General features: G+C 41.3%; 3 protein-coding genes across 4 annotated transcripts in view; 2 read left to right on the top strand and 1 right to left on the bottom strand.

Moving 5' to 3' along the window:
* The window catches only part of LOC124388090 (tyrosine-protein kinase JAK1-like), an 18438-nt gene extending 9806 nt beyond the window's left edge, over positions 1-8632 (bottom strand). The window contains exons 1-7 of one of the 2 annotated variants that reach the window (XM_046852744.1): positions 8430-8632; positions 7608-7788; positions 7162-7285; positions 6955-7084; positions 6706-6869; positions 6186-6537; positions 1-71 (exon numbers count right to left, since the gene is read on the bottom strand). The exon at positions 1-71 is cut by the window's left edge and continues 97 nt beyond it. In XM_046852744.1, coding sequence (XP_046708700.1) covers positions 1-71; positions 6186-6537; positions 6706-6869; positions 6955-7084; positions 7162-7285; positions 7608-7788 — 1022 coding nt within the window. In that variant the 5' untranslated portion in view covers positions 8430-8632. The remainder of the gene's footprint in view (positions 72-6185; positions 6538-6705; positions 6870-6954; positions 7085-7161; positions 7286-7607; positions 7789-8429) is intronic. The other variant, XM_046852745.1, reaches the window with a different exon arrangement.
* A 1810-nt stretch (positions 8633-10442) lies between these two features.
* Positions 10443-13193, top strand: LOC124388106 (leptin receptor gene-related protein-like). The gene is made up of 4 exons (XM_046852773.1): positions 10443-10596; positions 11153-11228; positions 11513-11699; positions 11988-13193. The coding sequence occupies exons 1-4, from the start codon at positions 10581-10583 to the stop codon at positions 12102-12104; spliced, it is 396 nt and encodes a 131-aa protein (XP_046708729.1). The 5' UTR covers positions 10443-10580; the 3' UTR covers positions 12105-13193.
* A 6034-nt stretch (positions 13194-19227) lies between these two features.
* Positions 19228-20000, top strand: part of pde4bb (phosphodiesterase 4B, cAMP-specific b) — a 27708-nt gene continuing 26935 nt past the window's right edge. The window contains exon 1 of the mRNA XM_046852752.1: positions 19228-19368. The gene's annotated coding sequence lies outside the window, so the exon portion shown is untranslated. The remainder of the gene's footprint in view (positions 19369-20000) is intronic.

Here is a 20000-nt window from a genome sequence, read left to right as displayed (position 1 = left end):
TCATTCGTCACGTCCCCGTGTTGTCTCTTGTTCCTCTTCGATTTCTTCCTCTGTAGGATCGGCATGGGCGGCTATTTTTTTGTAAATAAAACAAACATACAAAGAGAAGGTCACCAAACCCATAAACAACATCAAGGCTGGCGAATCCTGGATTCTGATTGGTCAAAAGTAGTTGATTTTTTTAAGTGACTGTTTTGCTAATATGTTACCGTTTCTATAGTAACAGCTCCTTCACAGAGATTGGACGCATAATTAAGGAAAGTTTGTTTGTTGACACAACAACGTCTTCTGTTATTTACCTTTTAACGTTTATGGAACGAGTTTCAACAAGAATTTTTTGTTACTGTGACGAGAGAGAGAGACGGACGTGACGAGAGAGAGAGAGAGAGAGAGAGAGAGAGAGAGAGAGACAGACGTGACGAGAAAGGGAGACACTCAGACATGACAAGAGGGAGAGAGAGATGATTGGACGGACGAGAGAGAGAGAGAGAGAGAGAGAGAGAGAGACGGACGTGACGAGAGAGAGAGAGAGACAGACGTGACGAGAGAGAGAGAGAGAGAGACGACGTGACGAGAGAGAGAGAGAGACAGACGTGAGAGAGAGAGAGAGAGAGAGAGAGAGAGAGACAGACGGACGAGAGAGAGAGAGAGAGAGAGAGAGAGAGAGAGAGAGAGAGAGACGTGACGAGAAGAGAGAGAGAGAGACGGACATGATGAGAGAGAGAGAGAGAGAGAGAGAGAGACAGACGTGACGAGAAAGGGAGACACTCAGACATGACAAGAGGGAGAGAGAGATGATTGGACGTGACGAGAGAGAGAGAGAGACGGACGTGACGAGAAAGAGAGAGACGGACGTGATGAGAGAGAGAGAGAGAGAGAGACGGACGTGACGAGAGAGAGAGACATGACGTGATTTATAGCTGCTAGAACATTAGAACTGAAACTTAACAGATTCACTCATATTCTGTAACCTTGAATTGTGACTATAAACAGATAAAAATGACACGTTTTAAAAACAGGTAGCAGTGAAAAGGTTTAGAATTTGGATCAGGTTTATTTAAATTTGTCTTTGAAAAACAATTTTTAATTTCAAATGAAAAATATATATATACATTTTTTATAAAAACATCTTAGATTTTTCAGGGATGGAAAAAACAGCTGAAGTATTACAAAACAGTAGTTGTATAATACTTCTAAATAAAAATTTAGCATAGTACGTGTGTGTGTGTGTGTGTGTGTGTGTGTGTGTGTGTGTGTGTGTGGGGCAGATTTCTCTATGAGGAAATTAAAACTGGTTTCTCTTTTATGACTCAGACACAATAAAACCAGCCATAATGAAATTCCCCTGCAGGTGGCAGCATAGGCGATGCCTCCTGATGTCTAAATACAGACGAACCCCATATCCAGCAGAACCTGCTGGTCCGGTCTTTTCATGTCTCCTGTTTATACAACCGCATCTGATAGCGATCTGAAGCGAGGTGCGTGTGAGATGTTCCAGATCTCACCTGAAGGTCGCTGGGTCTGATCTCACAACGTTCTTACAGAATCACAATGCTCCTGTAGATCCCAGTGTACGTGACATGCTAATTTAAATGCGTTCCAAAACTGAATAGAAGTGAAAGGAGGAAGTAACCTGCTTGAGGAAACTTGAGAACATGATCGAGCATGATCGAGGTAACTAAGTATCATTTTCTGCAAACTGGAAGATACAGGAACTAGACGTGACTAGAAGGGATGGAATGATAAATAAATAACATGGTGATGAAACGTGTGCAGATGAAGAGCGCTCAGTGCTCGCTGCCAGGAACTGATCCCCGTATAAACCACACATGTTCCTGCTAAAACCTCCATGTTATTTACAGAGCGAGAGGAAACGAAACCTAACCGAGAGGCGGGACGAGACGAAACCTGTTACCATGGTTACACTGTAGCGAGCGTCTGCTACACACTCCTGTCGGGATGTGCCGACATGGCCGCCCACGCTGCAGTCGTCTGTAACAAAACACTGCGTACGATTACGTGTGTAATGCTGACCCCTGACCTCTAACCCCTGACCATGACCTTCACTGTAAGCACATCAATTTGATTTCAATCATTTAACTGAACCGGACTGCAGCTCGAGTTTCAGGTTACAGGATTAATTGTGTTACACCGACACGTTACGTTGTTACTATTTACACATTACAGGATCACGTGTTACATTGTAACAACAATTTACGTGAAACAGATTATAAAGAGTTAGGTGTGTTACACTGTTTCTATTTACACACGTTACATTGTAATGACATACATGTACTGTGTTGTACACACGTACACATGTTACATTGTAATGAGGTCATCAGAATCCAGTTTATTGACACACACGGAATTTGGGTCCAGTGTTTTACATGGTAACAATTTACGTGTGTTTCTTTGTAATGATTTGTGTGTGTTACAAGTGTTAAAACTTTGTACTTTCTAAAGTGTTACTTTATAATGATGTGTGTTACATTGTAATAAGTTAAGTGTGTTACATGGTAATGATGTGTGTGTTACACTGTAATAAGTTATGTGTGTTACATTGTAATGTGTGTTACACATTGTAATTAGTTATGTTACATTGTAAAGATCTGTGTGTTACACTGTAATGAGTTAAGTGTGTTACATTGTGATGATGTGTGTGTATGTGTTACACTGTAATGAGTTAAGTGTGTTACATTGATGATGTGTGTGTATGTGTAACACTAATGAGTTTAGTGTGTTACATTGTGATGATGTGTGTGTATGTAACACTGTAATGAGTTTAGTGTGTTACATTGTGATGATGTGTGTGTATGTGTAACACTGTAATGAGTTAAGTGTGTTACATTGTGATGATGTGTGTGTGTATGTGTTACACTGTAATGAGTTAAGTGTGTTACATTGTGATGATGTGTGTGTGTATGTGTAACACTGTAATGAGTTTAGTGTGTTACATTGTGATGATGTGTGTGTATGTAACACTGTAATGAGTTAAGTGTGTTACATTGTGATGATGTGTGTGTGTATGTTACACTGTAATGAGTTAAGTGTGTTACATTGTGATGATGTGTGTGTGTATGTGTAACACTGTAATGAGTTTAGTGTGTTACATTGTAATGAGTTAAGTGTGTTACATTGTGATGATGTGTTATAAAGACAGTATGCTCAGCTACAGACGGGCGCTAAAAGCTGCTAGAGCTGAACACCTGAGTAAACTTATAGAAAACAACAAAAACAATCCCAGGTTCCTTTTCAGTACTGTAGCTAAACTAACTACAACTAACTAAAACAATTGTGGCAGTTCAACCTCTGACAGCATCTCCTGAGACAGTGTTACCTTCAACTCCACAACTCCACTATTTTACATGTATAGGACAGGAAGAGCTGTATGATGTTATTGCCAAAGCTAAATCGGCAACATGTCAGTTAGATCCAATTCCTACTAAATTACTGAAGGAAGTGTTATATACAGCTGGTGAACCTCTTCTAAATATTATTAACTCCTCACTATCTTTAGGTCACGTCCCTAAATCCCTCAAGTTAGCAGTTATTAAGCCCCTCATTAAAAAACCTAATCTGGATCCAAACACGTTATCAAATTACAGACCAATTTCAAATCTCCCATTTATGTCTAAGATTTTAGAAAAGATTGTCGCTGCACAGTTATGTTCCTACCTGCAAGAGAACAATATCTTTGAAGAATTTCAGTCAGGTTTTAGGCCCCATCATAGCACAGAAACTGCTCTAGTTAAAATAACTAATGACCTGTTTTTAGCTTCAGACCAAGGCTTCATCTCGCTGTTGGTTTTACTAGATCTTAGTGCTGCATTCGACACTATAGACCATGATCTCCTCCTAGATCGCTTACAAAATTACATCGGCATTCAGGGACAGGCATTAAGCTGGTTTAAATCCTACCTGTCCGATCGTTACCATTTCGTAGATTTAAATGGAGAGCTATCCAGGCTAATGCAAGTAAATTATGGCGTGCAAGGTTCAGTTCTAGGACCCTGCTCTTCACAATATACATGCTTCCGTTAGGAAATATTATTAGAAGGCATGGAATTAGCTTCCATTGTTATGCTGATGATACTCAGCTATATATTTCATCTAAACCAGGCGATACAGCTCAATTAACCCGGATAACTGAGTGTGTTAAGGAACTAAGAGATTGGATGACCCATAACTTTCTACTTTTAAATTCTGATAAGACTGAGATTTTGCTCATCGGCCCAAAAACTAGTATACAGACGCTCCAGCATCTCAACCTGCATTTAGACGGATGTTCTGTAACCACTAGTTCAACGGTAAAAGACCTGGGTGTTATTTTAGACAGCGACTTGTCTTTCAAAAATCACATCAATCAGGTTACAAAACAGCCTTCTTTCACCTTAGAAATATTTCTAAGCTAAGAAATATGTTGTCTATATCCGATGCAGAGAAGCTCGTCCATGCGTTCATGACCTCCAGAATAGACTACTGTAATGCGTTACTAGGTGGATGTCCTGCATCATTAATAAACAAGCTTCAGTTAGTCCAGAATGCAGCAGCCAGAGTTCTTACAAGGTCAAAAAAATATGATCACATAACCCCGATCTTATCGTCCCTACATTGGCTTCCTGTTAAGTTTCGAATAGACTACAAACTATTACTTCTCACTTATAAAGCACTAAATGGTTTGGCTCCGTGTATCTATCCAGTCTTTTAACACGCTACAATCCGCCACGCCCCTGAGATCTCAAAACTCTGGGCTTCTAGTAGTTCCTAGAATAGCAAAGTCCACTAAAGGTGGTAGAGCATTTTCACATTTAGCTCCTAAACTCTGGAATAGTCTTCCTGACAGTGTTCGGGGCTCAGACACACTCACCCAATTTAAGTGTAGATTAAAACATATCTTTTAGCAAAGCCTACACATAACACACATCACATCATAACCTTGTGCTCCAGAACATCTGATCACATGCACATTATCAACTTGTGCTGTTAATATCATGAACAGCAGCTACGCTAATTCCTCTCCACTGCTTCTCTTTCTCTCCCATCCCGAGGCATCCTGAGGTTGCTCCAGCTCCAGTCACCTCCCACCTCGTGATGATTACGGACCTTTGAAGAAGTAGATGCCGAACTCACAAACATCCCGAACCATCTAGAGACGTACCAGTGCCATTTGGATCCCGCTACATGTGTGGAGTTTTGACATTGGACCTCCTGGAGTGTTTAAAGGCTCTGGCATGGAGAAGCTGATGCTGGATCTGTGGTGACCACAAATGCTGAGCTTATAAAACTCGGAGCTACTAACCATATAGACTGTTTAAGACTGCAGAAAGAACATTACTTATAATCTTATACTCCAGTAATCATGTTAGTTCTCACTCTCCAGTGTTCTGTATTGTTGAAAGATTTATGATCAAACTCTTGATGTCACCCAGATGAGGATGGGTTCCCTTTTTGAGTCTGGTTCCTCTCAAGGTTTCTTCCTCATAACATCTAAGGGAGTTTTTCCTTGCCACAGTCGCCACGGCTGCTCATCAGGGACAAATGCACACCATTCACCATCACTGTTGATTTGTGTAAAGCTGCTTTGAGACAATGTCTGTTGTGAAAAGCGCTATACAAATAAACTTGACTTGACTTGTGTATGTATGTGTTACACTGTAATGAGTTAAGTGTGTTACATTGTGATGATGTGTGTATGTGTTACACTGTAATAAGATAAGTGTGTTACATTGTGATGTGTGTGTATGTGTTACACTGTAATGAGTTAAGTGTGTTACATTGTGATGATGTGTGTGTATGTGTTACACTGTAATGAGTTAAGTGTGTGTTACACTGTAATGAGTTAAGTGTGTTACTTTGTAATGATTTGTGTGTTACACTGTAATGAGTTAAGTGTGTTACTTTGTAATGATTTGTGTGTTACACTGTAATGAGTTAAGTCTGTTACATTGTAATGATGTGTGTGTATTATTCACTCGTGATACCACTTATGTTTGCTACATTATAACGTGTTGAGTGTGTTACTATTGTAACGCCTTGTGTTGCATCTCCATGTATTAAGATGAAAGTGAAGGGAGATTTTTGGTAAAATAAACACGTGAGTTGAACTGTAACGTGACTGTGACAGGTTCTAGAGCGTGTCCATGTCAGACCGTTAGAGACGCTGCAATGTGGAACGTGGGTCATACCTCAGGAGCGACGGTCTGCCACATAATGCCGGAGGTTCCTGATACGAGAAGGCGTCGCCGAGCCCCGTCCCCTCCCCCGCTCTTCCCCGCAGAACCCGGGGGAACCTGGTCTTCCTCATGGATGCTGACGGACGAGGGCTCGTACACCTCTGAGCCGAAGTGTGTGGTCAGAGTCTCCATCGTGGAAATGTACTTGACCTTCAGGTCGTGCTTGCTGACACTGCTGTTCAGAATCGTCTTGTCGTGGAACTCCTCCAGGAACACCTTGAAGATCATGGAGATGCGCATGCGAGTCAGCAGGTTCCTCTGGCTGATCGAGTGGTTCAGACTAAGTGGGATGTAGTTCTTGTACCTATAACACGAGACGGGGGCACGAGAGGGCAAAGGGCAAAAAGATCAAAAGCTACAAACATGAAATAATATAATAACATTTTTATTGTATTTATTACTAATGTACTAATATTACTAATATTTTCGGACTCTGTTATCTAAACACAAACTTCACGCTCAAACACGTTACTTGAATTTCTTCGCCAGTTCTCGCGCAGACAGGTTTTTCCCAATGGCATCATGGGAAATCGCTATCACTGCCATTCCCAAACACTCGTTCTCGATTTGCTGCGCTTCTTCTTGGGTGTGGAAGCGGCGGAGCGCCGCGAAGCCGCTCTGGAAATCGTACTGACACTGAAAACAAAGGAAATGATCATTCGTTTCTAACCGAATCCCGCACACAGGGAAAACGTCCATGCGCGAGTGCTCCGAGGCGTACCTGGGCGTACAGGTAGGTCAGGGACGGCGCGTCCAGGAGAGCCGTCCCCTGGTTCAGAGTGCGCTTCAGGCTGTGACGCACCACCACGTGGGTGTCTTTACTCGTCCCGTGCCAGTTAGTGAAATAAAACCTGTGACAACATACACGTGTTCATATGGCATGAAACATCGCTCTCACACACACACACACACACACCCACACACGTACCTCAAGCGGTAGTGCAGTCTGAGTCTCGTCGTCTCGTCTACGTGGAACACGTAATTAGGAGGAAACCACGTCCTGCTCGTTTCGTTGTACAGAGCAAACAGACTGCTGCATAGCGGAGACAGACCTGAAAAAACACAGATATAGAATATAATATAAACATAATCTGCTGACAATATCCTCGGGGGCGGAGCTTATCCCGGTCACATGACATCGCTAACAGACTTTCGTTTGCTCACATCCCCGACTCAGAGCTTTTCATACAACATCCTCACGCTGTTCTGACACATTTACAGATCAAAGCGCATTTTTCTTCTTTTATACTTTGTATAATGAATTAAAGTATATAATAATATTCATGAATATTAATATGAAGACTACGTTGTGCCAGGTTCAAGAGCAATCCAGGGAACATCAGTGACGGCACAGTGCAGGTATTAGAACCTCACCCAGCCTCTTGGCGGCTTCGATGCACAGCTGCTCGGCCAAGTGCTGACCCTTCAGGTGGATGATCTGCTGCGTGTCCGCCAGGTAAAAATGCACCTCCAGCCCCTGCAGTATCATGGCTGACGTCTGCGGCGACCTCCTTCTCCTCTGCAACTTCCCCAGGATCTGACGACCCACTTCCATCTCCACGATGTTCAAAAGAAGAAAACAATCAATTCATAACAACATTTCCTTCTAAAGCCTCAGGAGTAACTTTTATTTTAGTGGTTTATCTTCATGGTACGAATTATTATTATTATTATTATTATTATTATTATTATTATATTAGATTTAATTTGTAGTAGATTTAGGAAATATCTTCATTTTAAAAGTATAACACACCTGATAACGTGTGTGTTTGAGATATTTTGTTACTCCAGTCCAGTTCATGCTCATAATCAGCTCTGATTTCAGAAATCTTCACTAAAATTATGAGATTTTGTATTAAATTGATTTTTCTAACCAACACTGGGCCTCTGTCAGGTTACACACACACACACACACACACACACACACACACACACACACACACACACACACACTTACAGGAACCTTCAGGGCTCGGTCTCAAACACCGCCTAACCGCCCTACAGAGTGCCCATGTGCAGTGCACTACGCCTGGGTTACTGAGTCTCCACAGGACGCGTCCTAGTGCGAGTGTCACTGCGACTCAGAGCGGTTTGGGACACAGCCTCGGGCTTGTCAAAAACCCCACCGTGACTAAAAGACCCCGGAGAATAAAACACCATGTAACAGCTTTTTTTATCAGGAGCAACTCAACTCACCAGTGCTGAATGTTCATCCGCTGAACCTCGGAACAGGCTTTTCTTCACACAGACACACACGCGACACGTCCCGCTGTACCGTCCGTAGTCTCCATAACACACAGTTAGCCTAGCCTAGCTTCCAAATAACTCGCCCCGGAGTTTCTCGTAAACGACGTACGTTTGGGACTTCCGGGTCGTGACGTCAACGAGAAGCCACACCCAAACCCCGCCTTCTCCTATCGCTCTTCTGACGCTGATGGGAAAACCCGTCTCTTTTCACTGAATCGGATCGTGTAAATCGGCTCACCAGAGAGAGAGTCAACTCTGTCTTCGACTCTGCCTCGTGATCAGCGCCTGAAAAGGCCTGTCTTTATTTCATTAAATCTGATCAACCAGACTGACCCAAATTTACTCTGCCTTCTGTTTCATTCAGCTGTTTAATGTTTCTTCAACTAAATCACAAAAACAAATGAGCATTGATTAAAAATAAAAACTGTGAGATCTGTTTCACCATCTGACTAATTCCCTGTCTTATTCCCTGTCTGTCTCACTGCCTGATTTCCTGTCTGTCTCACTGTCTTATTCCATGTCTGTCTCACTGCCTGATTCCCTGTCTGTCTCACTGTCTGATTCCCTGTCTGTCTCACTGTCTGATTCCCTGTCTGTCTCACTGTCTGATTCTCTGTCTGTCTCACTGTCTGATTCCCTGTCTGTCTCACTGTCCGATTCTCTGTCTGTCTCACTGTCTGATTCCCTGTCTGTCTCACTGCCTGATTCCCTGTCTGTCTCACTACCTGATTCTCTGTCTGTCTCACTGTCTGATTCCCTGTCTGTCTCATTGCCTGATTCCCTGTCTGTCTCACTACCTGATTCCCTGTCTGTCTCACTGCCTGATTCCCTGTCTGTCTCACTACCTGATTCCCTGTCTGTCTTACTACCTGATTCTCTGTCTGTCTCACTGTCTGATTCCCTGTCTGTCTCACTGTCTGATTCTCTGTCTGTCTCACTGCCTGATTCTCTGTCTGTCTCACTGCCTGATTCCCTGTCTGTCTTACTACCTGATTCTCTGTCTGTCTCACTGCCTGATTCCCTGTCTGTCTCACTGCCTGATTCCCTGTCTGTCTCACTGCCTGATTCTCTGTCTGTCTCACTGCCTGATTCTCTGTCTGTCTCACTGCCTGATTCCCTGTCTGTCTTACTACCTGATTCCCTGTCTGTCTTACTACCTGATTCTCTGTCTGTCTCACTGTCTGATTCTCTGTCTGTTTCACTGTCTGATTCTCTGTCTGTCTCACTGTCTGATTCTCTGTCTGTCTCACTGTCTGTATGTCTTACTATTTGTTTGACTGATTGTCTGCCCCACTGTCTTACTTTTCATTTCAATTTATTTCATGTTTATTTGTTTTGAGCTTTTAATAATGAACATCGTCTCAGAGCAGCTTTACACAGATAATGTGATGATAAAAATGAAGCTGTTCTTTATAAGTAAGTTTGTCTCTGATGAGCGAGCCGGTGGAGACTGTGGTGAAGGAAAAACTCCCTGAGATGGCATAAGGAAGAAACCTTGACAGGGAACCAGACTCAAGGGGGAACCTCATCCTCATCTGGGTTCCACCGAATGTCTATTTATTACAGATAAACGATGTTGTGGGGTACAGTGATGATGAGCAGAAGCGAACTGTAGTCCTGATTCAGTGTAGCAGAGTGTTTACATTACTACAGTCCAAATCCCTTCTCAAAGCTCCTGTTCTTACTCTCTGTCTGTCTCACTGTATGTATCTCGCCGTATGTTTCACTGTCTGCTTGTCTCACTGTCTGTATATTTGTTTGTCTCGATGTCTGTCTTGTGGTCTATCTTACTGTCTATATGCCTCTGTCTGGCTGTCCCACTGTCTGTCTCTCTAACACACTGTCTGTCTGCCTTATTGTCAGTCTGTCTAACACACTCTTGGTCTCGCTGTCAGTCTGTCTCTCTTTTTGTCTCACTTTCAAAAACCTATAATAAACTGATAGAATATATAATAATGTATGAATGTGATGATGATGATGATGAAGGCAGTAGACGCGACAGTAAAATGGGTCACGGCCCCTTTAAGACGCACTGCAGGAGGAAACAGGAAGTTCTGAGCATTAAACACAAAGAAAACAAACCCGGGAGAAACTGGGGACATGGCGGGTATTAAAGGTGAGACACATTCCACAATTTAGATCTTTTTTTATGCACGAATCAAACGGTGAGACTTTCAGATGAATCTCAGTTAAGTTTCTTAAACTCTCAGAGTGACGTGTGTGTGTGTGTGTGTTTGTGTGTGTCTGTTTGTTTGTGTGTCTGTCTGTCTGTCTGTGTGTGTGTGTGTGTATGTGATTATTCCTCCATTTGTGCAGTAGGTTGTAGGTTCAGTAATATAAGGAAACTATACGAGGTCTGAGTGAAATGTGTTTAATGGGTGATCATAGGGAACCCATTTAAAAAAAATTGTCAATAATTTACACTTTATATGAAAGAATCAGTAAATTGTCATTTTAAAGCCTTTAAAAGAAACCTGTTTTAAAAGTAAGTTTTGATGACGTAAAAAGTTTCCAGGTTGTGAATATATGCTGTAACATGCAGTGACCCGTAGGGGGCGACAGACACCAAAGTCTCGCCAGAAGCTCATCACGTGACACTTTTATCAATTAAACGTCATATTATTATATTATTACATGTTTTTGTCATAATAACGATATGCTTCCTGTTTCAGCTCTGGTCAGTTTGTCCTTCAGCGGTGCCCTTGGGTTGACTTTTCTGCTTCTGGGCTGTGCATTGGAGCAGTTTGGGTACGTCACAGAGGTGTAGTGTGTGTGTGTGTGTGTGTGTGTGTGTGTGTGTGTGTGTGTGATTTACATTTATGGCATTTCGGATTGTCCAGAGTGACTCACAATTATATTTAAGCAGTTGAAGGTTAAGGGCCTTGCTCAAGGGCCCAGCAGTGGCAGCTTGGTTTGCTAGTGCTGGGATTGGAACTCATGCCCTTCTAATCCAGTGCCTTAACCAGTGAGCTACCACATCCCCAGAAGATGCAACCTTTTATGTTTTGACTGTGTGTGTTTGGACTTTCTAGAGTGTACTGGCCTCTGTTCGTGCTGATCTTCTACGTGATCTCGCCGTTGCCGAACCTCATCGCCACCAGGTTGGGAGACGACACCGACTCCTCCAGCAACACGTGCAGGGAACTCGCGCATTTCCTCACCACGGGGATTGTGATCTCGGCTTTCGGCCTGCCTGTCATCCTGGCACGCAAGGACGTGGTAATGCTTCATATTTATATTCATATGTTCAGATGATGCAGATTCATTATGACGTACAACCACATTCAGATGCCTCCTACGTTAAAGTGCAACACGAGAAGTCGAGTTGAATCGACGCAGATGCTGGGGGGGGGAAATGCACTGCTCCTCCGTGAGTCAGCACTGTGGTTTACATAAAGTTCTTTACATGACGTAGCAGCAGCAGAGCATCCGTCAGATCCACGAACGCCACGTGCTGTGTCTCGGTGTGATTCATGGCTCTTCATATGACCTCCTGTCTTTAAACAGATCAAATGGGGAGCCTGTGGCCTGGTGATGGCAGGGAACGGCGTGATCTTCCTCACCATCCTGGGGTTCTTCCTGGTGTTCGGCCGCGGCGATGACTTCACTTGGGAGCAGTGGTAAAGCCATGACCAGGGACCGGGTTGCCAGATTGAGTGGGAATCCAATGATCTGCTTTTGTAGAGGAGAGGGAAGTGGGTGCAATACGGGGAAGATTAAGGCTGAGCTTCAGTAGAGATATGAACGGCGGTGGTGTTGAAGGACGGAGAAGAAAGAAGGGGCTTCAGTGTCTCTCGGTTGTTTCAGTTTGACTGCATTACTGGTGTAAATTCCTAAACTCATTTCTATGCTAAACTTATAATCAACATTATTTTTTAATCATCGCTTCATTGTTTCTGTTCTTGTATTTTTATTATTTTTTTTTATAAAAAATAAATAGCTATAATCACACGAATAAAAATCACTAAAATCAGCTAGAACATTCCAGATAAAATCATCATCAAACCTCAAAACTTATAGAAATGGGTGCATAAAAAACTCCCAGACGTGAAGCATAAAGGATCTCTGTGTGGAGACAAAGCTCACGTCAATATGTTGAATATGTTGAAAGGAAAAAAAAAAAATCTGAACCCCTCACTGGCCTTTGGCTATAAAGAGCTCTTTTGTGACCTATAATACAATGTGGCGTGACGAAGCTTCTCATTTAGGATTATTGTTAATAATCCTTTCATACGTCCTCCTTCTGAGCGAATGGATGCGTCTGCCGCAGTGTTTCATCCTCACGCAGCTTTCAGTAATCAAATAAATGCTTCTCATTAGTATTATTCTAAAATCTCGTAAATGATCAACTTCACACACTGGATTTATATTACACATACTTCCAAAGTGCAAGCCTTCCTCCATCATCATCATCATTATCATCATCATGAAGAGTATTGGAGGGAAAGCCATAGCAAATTATACATGTATTGAAATATATCAGGTGTCCCAGGTTTAGTTTGTGTTTTGGAATATAAACGTCTAAAGTATATGAAGACTCGTCTCTGGGTGTTGAATATTACACTGACATCATCTCTTTTATCTCCACTGGTTTCATAACACAGCTTAATCACAGTGCAGTTATTATATCTCTACTTATTTACTACATTATGGGGTGTGTGTGTGTGTGTGTGTGTGTGTGTGTGTAAGGCAATAAAGAACTTGTTAAATTTCCTTTCCTGATATGGTCATTATTAATAATAATAAGCAGTGAAACGATAAACCAAAATAAACTGAACATTTGGCCTTTTTTTTATCTGACGCAGCTTCGAAATGTTTTCTTTCACCTCAAATCCTCCGCCCAACTTAAAGGACGTCTATTTCTGAGCTAAAAAACTGCAGCATGAAACATAAAACCTGCTCCTGTGCCACCCACCTACCCAACCCACACACGCACACACACACACACACACACACACACACACACACGGCCGACGTTTCTGCTGCGGTTTGTCGTTCTCTCGTTTTTAGCTTTGTTTAGATCTGCACTGATAAAAAAACACTTCGATTTGCTGCAGGAATTAACAATATTCCAGACACGTCCATAACACACACACACACACACTCTGAAAACAAGGTCACGACTAGAACCTTTAAGGGTTCTTCAGTTATCCCTGTCTGGGGGGATTATGGAAGTGTTTCCCAGAGAGAGAGAGAGAGAGAGAGAGACTATTGAAACAATATGACGAAAGGAAAAAATTATTAAATAAAAGATGATTAATGAACAAAGAAAAGAATAAATGTAAAGAACAGGGGGAAATGTGAAAAGAAAGACAGGAAAATGAAGAACAGTGAGGAAAAAAATAAAAAGGAAATAAATTCTTACATTCAGTGATTTTTACATTCATGAACATTGTGTGTGTTTTCTGTACTCAATAATTAGTGGAAAGGAAGCTGACCAAATGAAACGTCTCTCACACACACACACACACACAGCATTATTTAGGTGATCTGCAATCAATGGTAATTGCTCTTTGTTATTGACAGCTGTGTGTGTGTGTGTGTGTGTGTGTGTGTGTGTGTGTGTGTGACGTTTCATTTGTTTAGCTTCCTTTCCTCTAATTATTGAGTACTTTATTGCTCAGGTAATTTTCCCTGATTACCACAAATCCAACAATGATTCAGTGTTTATACTCTGAAACACAACACGACACAACCACATTCTGACTGTGACTCTTCACACCATGAGTCAGACTGACTCTGAGGTAAAAACTGACTCGGAGGTAAAAACCATCCCTGTAGTAAAGACTCTCTGAGGTAAAGAATGACTGAGTTTAAGACTGACTCTAGTAAAGACACTTTGAGGTAAGGAATAAATGAGGTTAAGACTGAGTTAGTAGTAAAGACTCTGAGGTAAGGAATGAGGTTAAGACTGAGTCAGTAGTAAAGACTCTCTGAGGTAAAGAATGAATGAGGTTAAGACTGAGTCAGTAGTAAAGACTCTGAGGTAAAGAATGAATGAGTTTTAAACTGACTTTAGTAAAGACTCTCTGAGGTAAGGAATAAATGAGGTTAAGACTGAGTCAGTAGTAAAGACTCTGAGGTAAGGAATGAATGAGGTTAAGACTGAGTCAGTAGTAAAGACTCTGAGGTAAGGAATGAATGAGGTTAAGACTGAGTCAGTAGTAAAGACTCTCTGAGGTAAAGAATGAATGAGGTTAAGACTGAGTCAGTAGTAAAGACTCTCTGAGGTAAAGAATGAATGAGGTTAAGACTGAGTCAGTAGTAAAGACTGAGGTAAAGAATGCCTGAGTTTAAGACTGACTTTAGTAAAGACTCTGAGGTAAAGAATGAATGAGGTTAAGACTGACTCTAGTAAAGACTCTCTGAGGTAAAGAATGAATGAGGTTAAGACTGAGTCAGTAGTAAAGACTCTCTGAGTTAAAGAATGACTGAGCTTAAGACTGTCAGTAATAAAGACTCTCTGAGGTAAAGAATGACTGAGCTTAAGACTGAGTCAGTAGTAAAGACTCTCTGAGGTAAAGAATGACTGAGGTTAAGACTGACTCTAGTAAAGACTCTCTGAGGTAAAGAATGAATGAGGTTAAGACTGAGTCACTAGTAAAGACTCTCTGAGGTAAAAAATGAATGAGGTTAAGACTGAGTCAGTAGTAAAGACTCTCTGAGGTAAAGAATGACTGAGGTTAAGACTGACTCTAGTAAAGACTCTGAGGTAAAGAATGAATGAGGTTAAGACTGAGTCAGTAATAAAGACTCTCTGAGGTAAAGAATGAATGGGGTTACGACTGAGTCAGTATTAAAGACTCTCTGAGGTAAAGAATGAATGAGTTTAAGACTGACTTTAGTAAAGACTCTGAGGTAAAGAATGACTGAGGTTAAGACTGACTCTAGTAAAGACTCTCTGAGGTAAAAAATTACTGAGGTTAAGACTGACTCTAGTAAAGACTCTGAGGTAAAGAATGACTGAGGTTAAGACTGACTCTAGTAAAGACTCTCTGAGGTAAGGAATGACTGAGGTTAAGACTGAGTCAGTAGTAAAGACTCTCTGAGGTAAAGAATGACTGGGGTTACGACTGAGTCAGTAGTAAAGACTCTCTGAGGTAAAGAATGACTGGGGTTACGACTGAGTCAGTAGTAAAGACTCTCTGAGGTAAAGAATGACTGAGGTTAAGACTGACTCTAGTAAAGACTCTCTGAGGTAAAGAATGACTGAGGTTAAGACTGACTCTAGTAAAGACTATCTGAGGTAAGGAATGACTGAGGTTAAGACTGAGTCAGTAGTAAAGACTCTCTGAGGTAAAGAATCTCAGAATGGTAATACATTTTAAACAACTCAAGTTGTCAATGTAGTTTATGAGTCGGTTTGAAGCGACTCTGATTCAGTGTATATAAAGAGTCAATTTGATGTATATAATTTGAGTCAGTGAGGCTCTGCTCCTTTACACTGTGAATAAAATTAAAATGTGTGGAAGCTAAATGATAATTCCAGTGACAGTGCTGTGTGTAGCGTGACGATGCTGACGCCTGGCTGAGTAGTGGGATTAAAAGTCTGCAGAAACGTGTGTGAATATGCGTGTGCTAATCACAGCGTTCACGTAAGAGACCGGAGAGCTCGCAGCAGAACACAGCACAGGGGAAGCGTTTCAATTTAGCCATAACACCATTTTCACAGCGGCATTAATGCCTCGTTTGAATGAGTGCACACGCTGCTAATGCGCATTAATTAACACGGCGGCACACTCCGAGGAAACGTGTTCCCCATTGTTATGTGCCACCAGAGAGCGTGTAAAGAGATGACGTCTGGAGATCTTTCATGCTTCGTTTATGGAAGTGAAAGAGCAGATGTGAAGAGACTGTGCTTTGTTGTCTCTGTACCTCCTGTGGGTCGAACGCTGCCAGTGCGTCGCTAACGGCCTCCGTCCTGAGGGAGGCTTCCTGTTGTTAAGCAGAATAAAGAGCGGGACCGTAAAGACAAGATGAATGACACTGAGGCATTTAGAAGATGCTCCTCATTCCTACTGACATTAATTACACAATAAAATACTTCACCTAGAATTAGCGAGACGGCTAATCAACTTACCCCAATGCTTTTATAGTCATACGCATATTAATAGCTAATTCAAAAATGTCATTCTGGTTTGAATTACAACAAGAAACACTACCTGATGTTAGCTAACATGCTAATTATTATCATGCTTGTAACTACTGCTCATTTGCTACTATCCAGTATTTTTCACTTAACTTTCTGTGTTAGCAAATTGACGTTAGCTGGTTTAACGAAATTTTTACAATGTCCTACGCCACCTGATAGACTGATAGCAAAGCTGAATGCTGATTATAAGTTCTTATCTGTAACTGAATTGCGATATCGTCTGCTAGCTTCAAGTACACAAGAAACGCTAATGTAAATGTAGATGGCTTGCTAGTAATCTTCTGGGTTTACTTACACCAGAAACGTGAAGCTATGCTAATCCATAATACTATTGTTACACACCTGGTTGACTAGTAAATGATGCTCGTTTGCAAACTTTTGCAATAACAGAATAGCTACCTTGCTAGTGAATCTAGAGGTTGGTCATACATGCTAGCGCTAGCTGAAGTTCAAAGGACGCTGCATTAGAGATATGGCACTCATAGTCGCTTAGCTCGCTGCTAATTTCTTTATAAAAATTCACGAAAAGGATAAGAAAGAAAAGAAAGTGGTGTCGTGATGGAGTTTGTTCATATGGGAAGTGACTGTCACCTCAGAGCGTGATGAAGCTCTCTGTAAGTGTCTAAAGCTCCATACAGGCCGAGTGTTTGTGCTCATCAGGAGCTGGAGTGCATCAGCAGGACGAGGAGATGAGTGGCTCTGAATGTGTTGTTTGGAATTGATCTTGAGATGTGAACGTGTTGAAGATCTCGGCTTAGGGAGGATCGATGCGAGTTAATAATTCATCAGTGATGTGGAGGTACAGGCATGTGAGGAGCTGATGGACAGGTGGAGTGAAGAGGTCCTCTGGTGGACAGCAGCTCAGGACAAGCGTTGCCTGGAAACAGAGTCTTTATCCTCGTGAAGTTGTGACGTTGAGGTCAGCCTTGAACGTGTGCTGTGAAGATGCTCAGGCTTTATCTGCTTCGCTCAGTTTATCGTACTCGCTGCTGCTCACTTCAGACCTGAAAGAACATGCAGGTGAAAGAACATGCAGGTGAACCAGGGCATCTCGTCAATAATTCCTGATGAAAGAATGTGTGGAACCTGAGAAACATGGATCAATTCTGCACTATACAATAAACACTATAAAGTCTACATTACATATTTATGTGTGTGTGTGTGTGTGTGTGTGTGTGTGTGTGTGTGTGTGTGTGTACATATAGTTTATATACTATACATTATACGCTATACACTGCACATGATACATTATATACTCTATTGTGTACTAAACTGTACACTGGGTGCTACACACTTAAAACAGATATTACAAATATAAACACAAAAATAGATATTATACACTACAAATATACACAATAAAATAGATATTACACACTACAAATATACACAATAAAATAGATATTACACACTACAAATATACACAATAAAATAGATATTACACACTACAAATATACACAATAAAATGGATATTACACACTACAAATATACAATAAAATAGATATTACACACTACAAATATACACAATAAAATAGATATTATACACTACAAATATAAACACAAAAATAGATATTATACACTACAAATATACACAATAAAATAGATATTACACACTACAAATATAAACACAAAAATAGATATTATACACTACAAATATACACAATAAAATAGATATTACACACTACAAATATAAACACAAAAATAGATATTATACACTACAAATATACACAATAAAATAGATATTACACACTACAAATATACACAATAAAATAGATATTACACACTACAAATATACACAATAAAATAGATATTATACACTACAAATATACACAATAAAATAGATATTACACACTACAAATATACACAATAAAATAGATATTATACACTACAAATATACACAATAAAATAGATATTACACACTACAAATATACACAATAAAATAGATATTATATAACTTTACACTATGTACATTATACACTATAGATTATAAACGCTACACAATATTACACACTGTAATCTGTGTATTGACTCAAATCGCTCAGGTATATGACGAGTGTACTGACGTTTAAACACGTGCAAGACACTCCCACGTGCCTGCTGCATCTTTTTCCAGTTTGCGGTGCGGATCTGGCAACCCTGCACAGGTTCAGAACGGGGACGTGGTGAATGATGGTTCTGATCCGGTTCCTTCATACACACTGCGTTCTCCTGCACGGTGATGGACAGAGAGCAGGACTGCAGTCACACCGGCATGTTCACATCAGAGACACCACACCTTCCTCACCAATCCCAAACTCAATCCCAATCCCAATCCCGAACCCAGTCCAAATCCCAATCCCAATCTCATACCCAACAACGTGTCTCTGTTCACACGAGTCTAAAGTCACTAAAGAGAGAGAGAGGGAGAGAGGGATAGACGGAGGGAGAGTGGGAGGAGGGGGGAAGAAAGAGAGAAAGAGATGAGAAGGGAAAGAGAGAGAGGAAGAGAGAAAGAGAGGAGGGAGGGACAGAGAGAAAGAGAGAGAGAGAGAGAGATAGGAGGGAGGGATAGACGGAGGGAGAGAGAGAGAGAGAGAGAGAGGGAAGAAGGAAAGGATAATCTCCGCGCTCAGAGGATTCCCACCGCAGTTTTCAGCAGGACACGAGGACTGGAATCGGCACTCGTTCATTTCATCCCTCCATTTCCACCTTTCCTGTGTGTTTCTTTCAGCAGACGACTGAATGAGGGACTGAGCCGAGGTAAGCAGAGCTGCGCGCGCGTGTGTGTGTGTGTGTGTGTGTGTGTGTGTGGGACAATGGTGTGGATGAGGTATTGTTTCTGTCACGATTTAAGAGCAGAATGGAATTTCCCAGTGTGTGTGTGTGTGTGTGTGTGTGTGTGTGTGAGTGTGTATGTGTGTGGGTTTGGCTCAGGTGAATAAAATGCTGCTCAGGTGATGTGTTACTGTGTGTTACTGCTTATTGTGTGTTATTGTGTGTTACTGTGTGTACCACTGCATGTTATTGTGTGTTGTGTTACATTGTTACAGTGTGTTATTTTGTGTTACTGCATGTTACTCAGTGTTATTTTGTGTTATTGTGTGTCTTACTCAGTGTTATTGTGTTATTGTGTGTCTTACTCAGTGTTATTTTGTGTTATTGTGTCTTACTCAGTGTTATTGTGTGTTATTCTGTCTTACTCAGTGTTATTGTGTGTTATTGTGTGTCTTACTCAGTGTTATTGTGTGTTATTGTGTGTCTTACTCAGTGTTATTGTGTGTTATTGTGTGTCTTACTGAGTGTTATTGTGTTATTCTGTGTCTTACTCAGTTATTGTGTGTTATTCTGTGTCTTACTCAGTGTTATTGTGTGTTATTCTGTCTTACTCAGTG

Source organism: Silurus meridionalis, chromosome 6 (genome assembly GCF_014805685.1).
Source record: "Silurus meridionalis isolate SWU-2019-XX chromosome 6, ASM1480568v1, whole genome shotgun sequence".
Classification (NCBI taxonomy): Eukaryota; Metazoa; Chordata; class Actinopteri; order Siluriformes; family Siluridae; genus Silurus; species Silurus meridionalis.
This window is presented reverse-complemented; position numbering and strand designations above follow the sequence as displayed.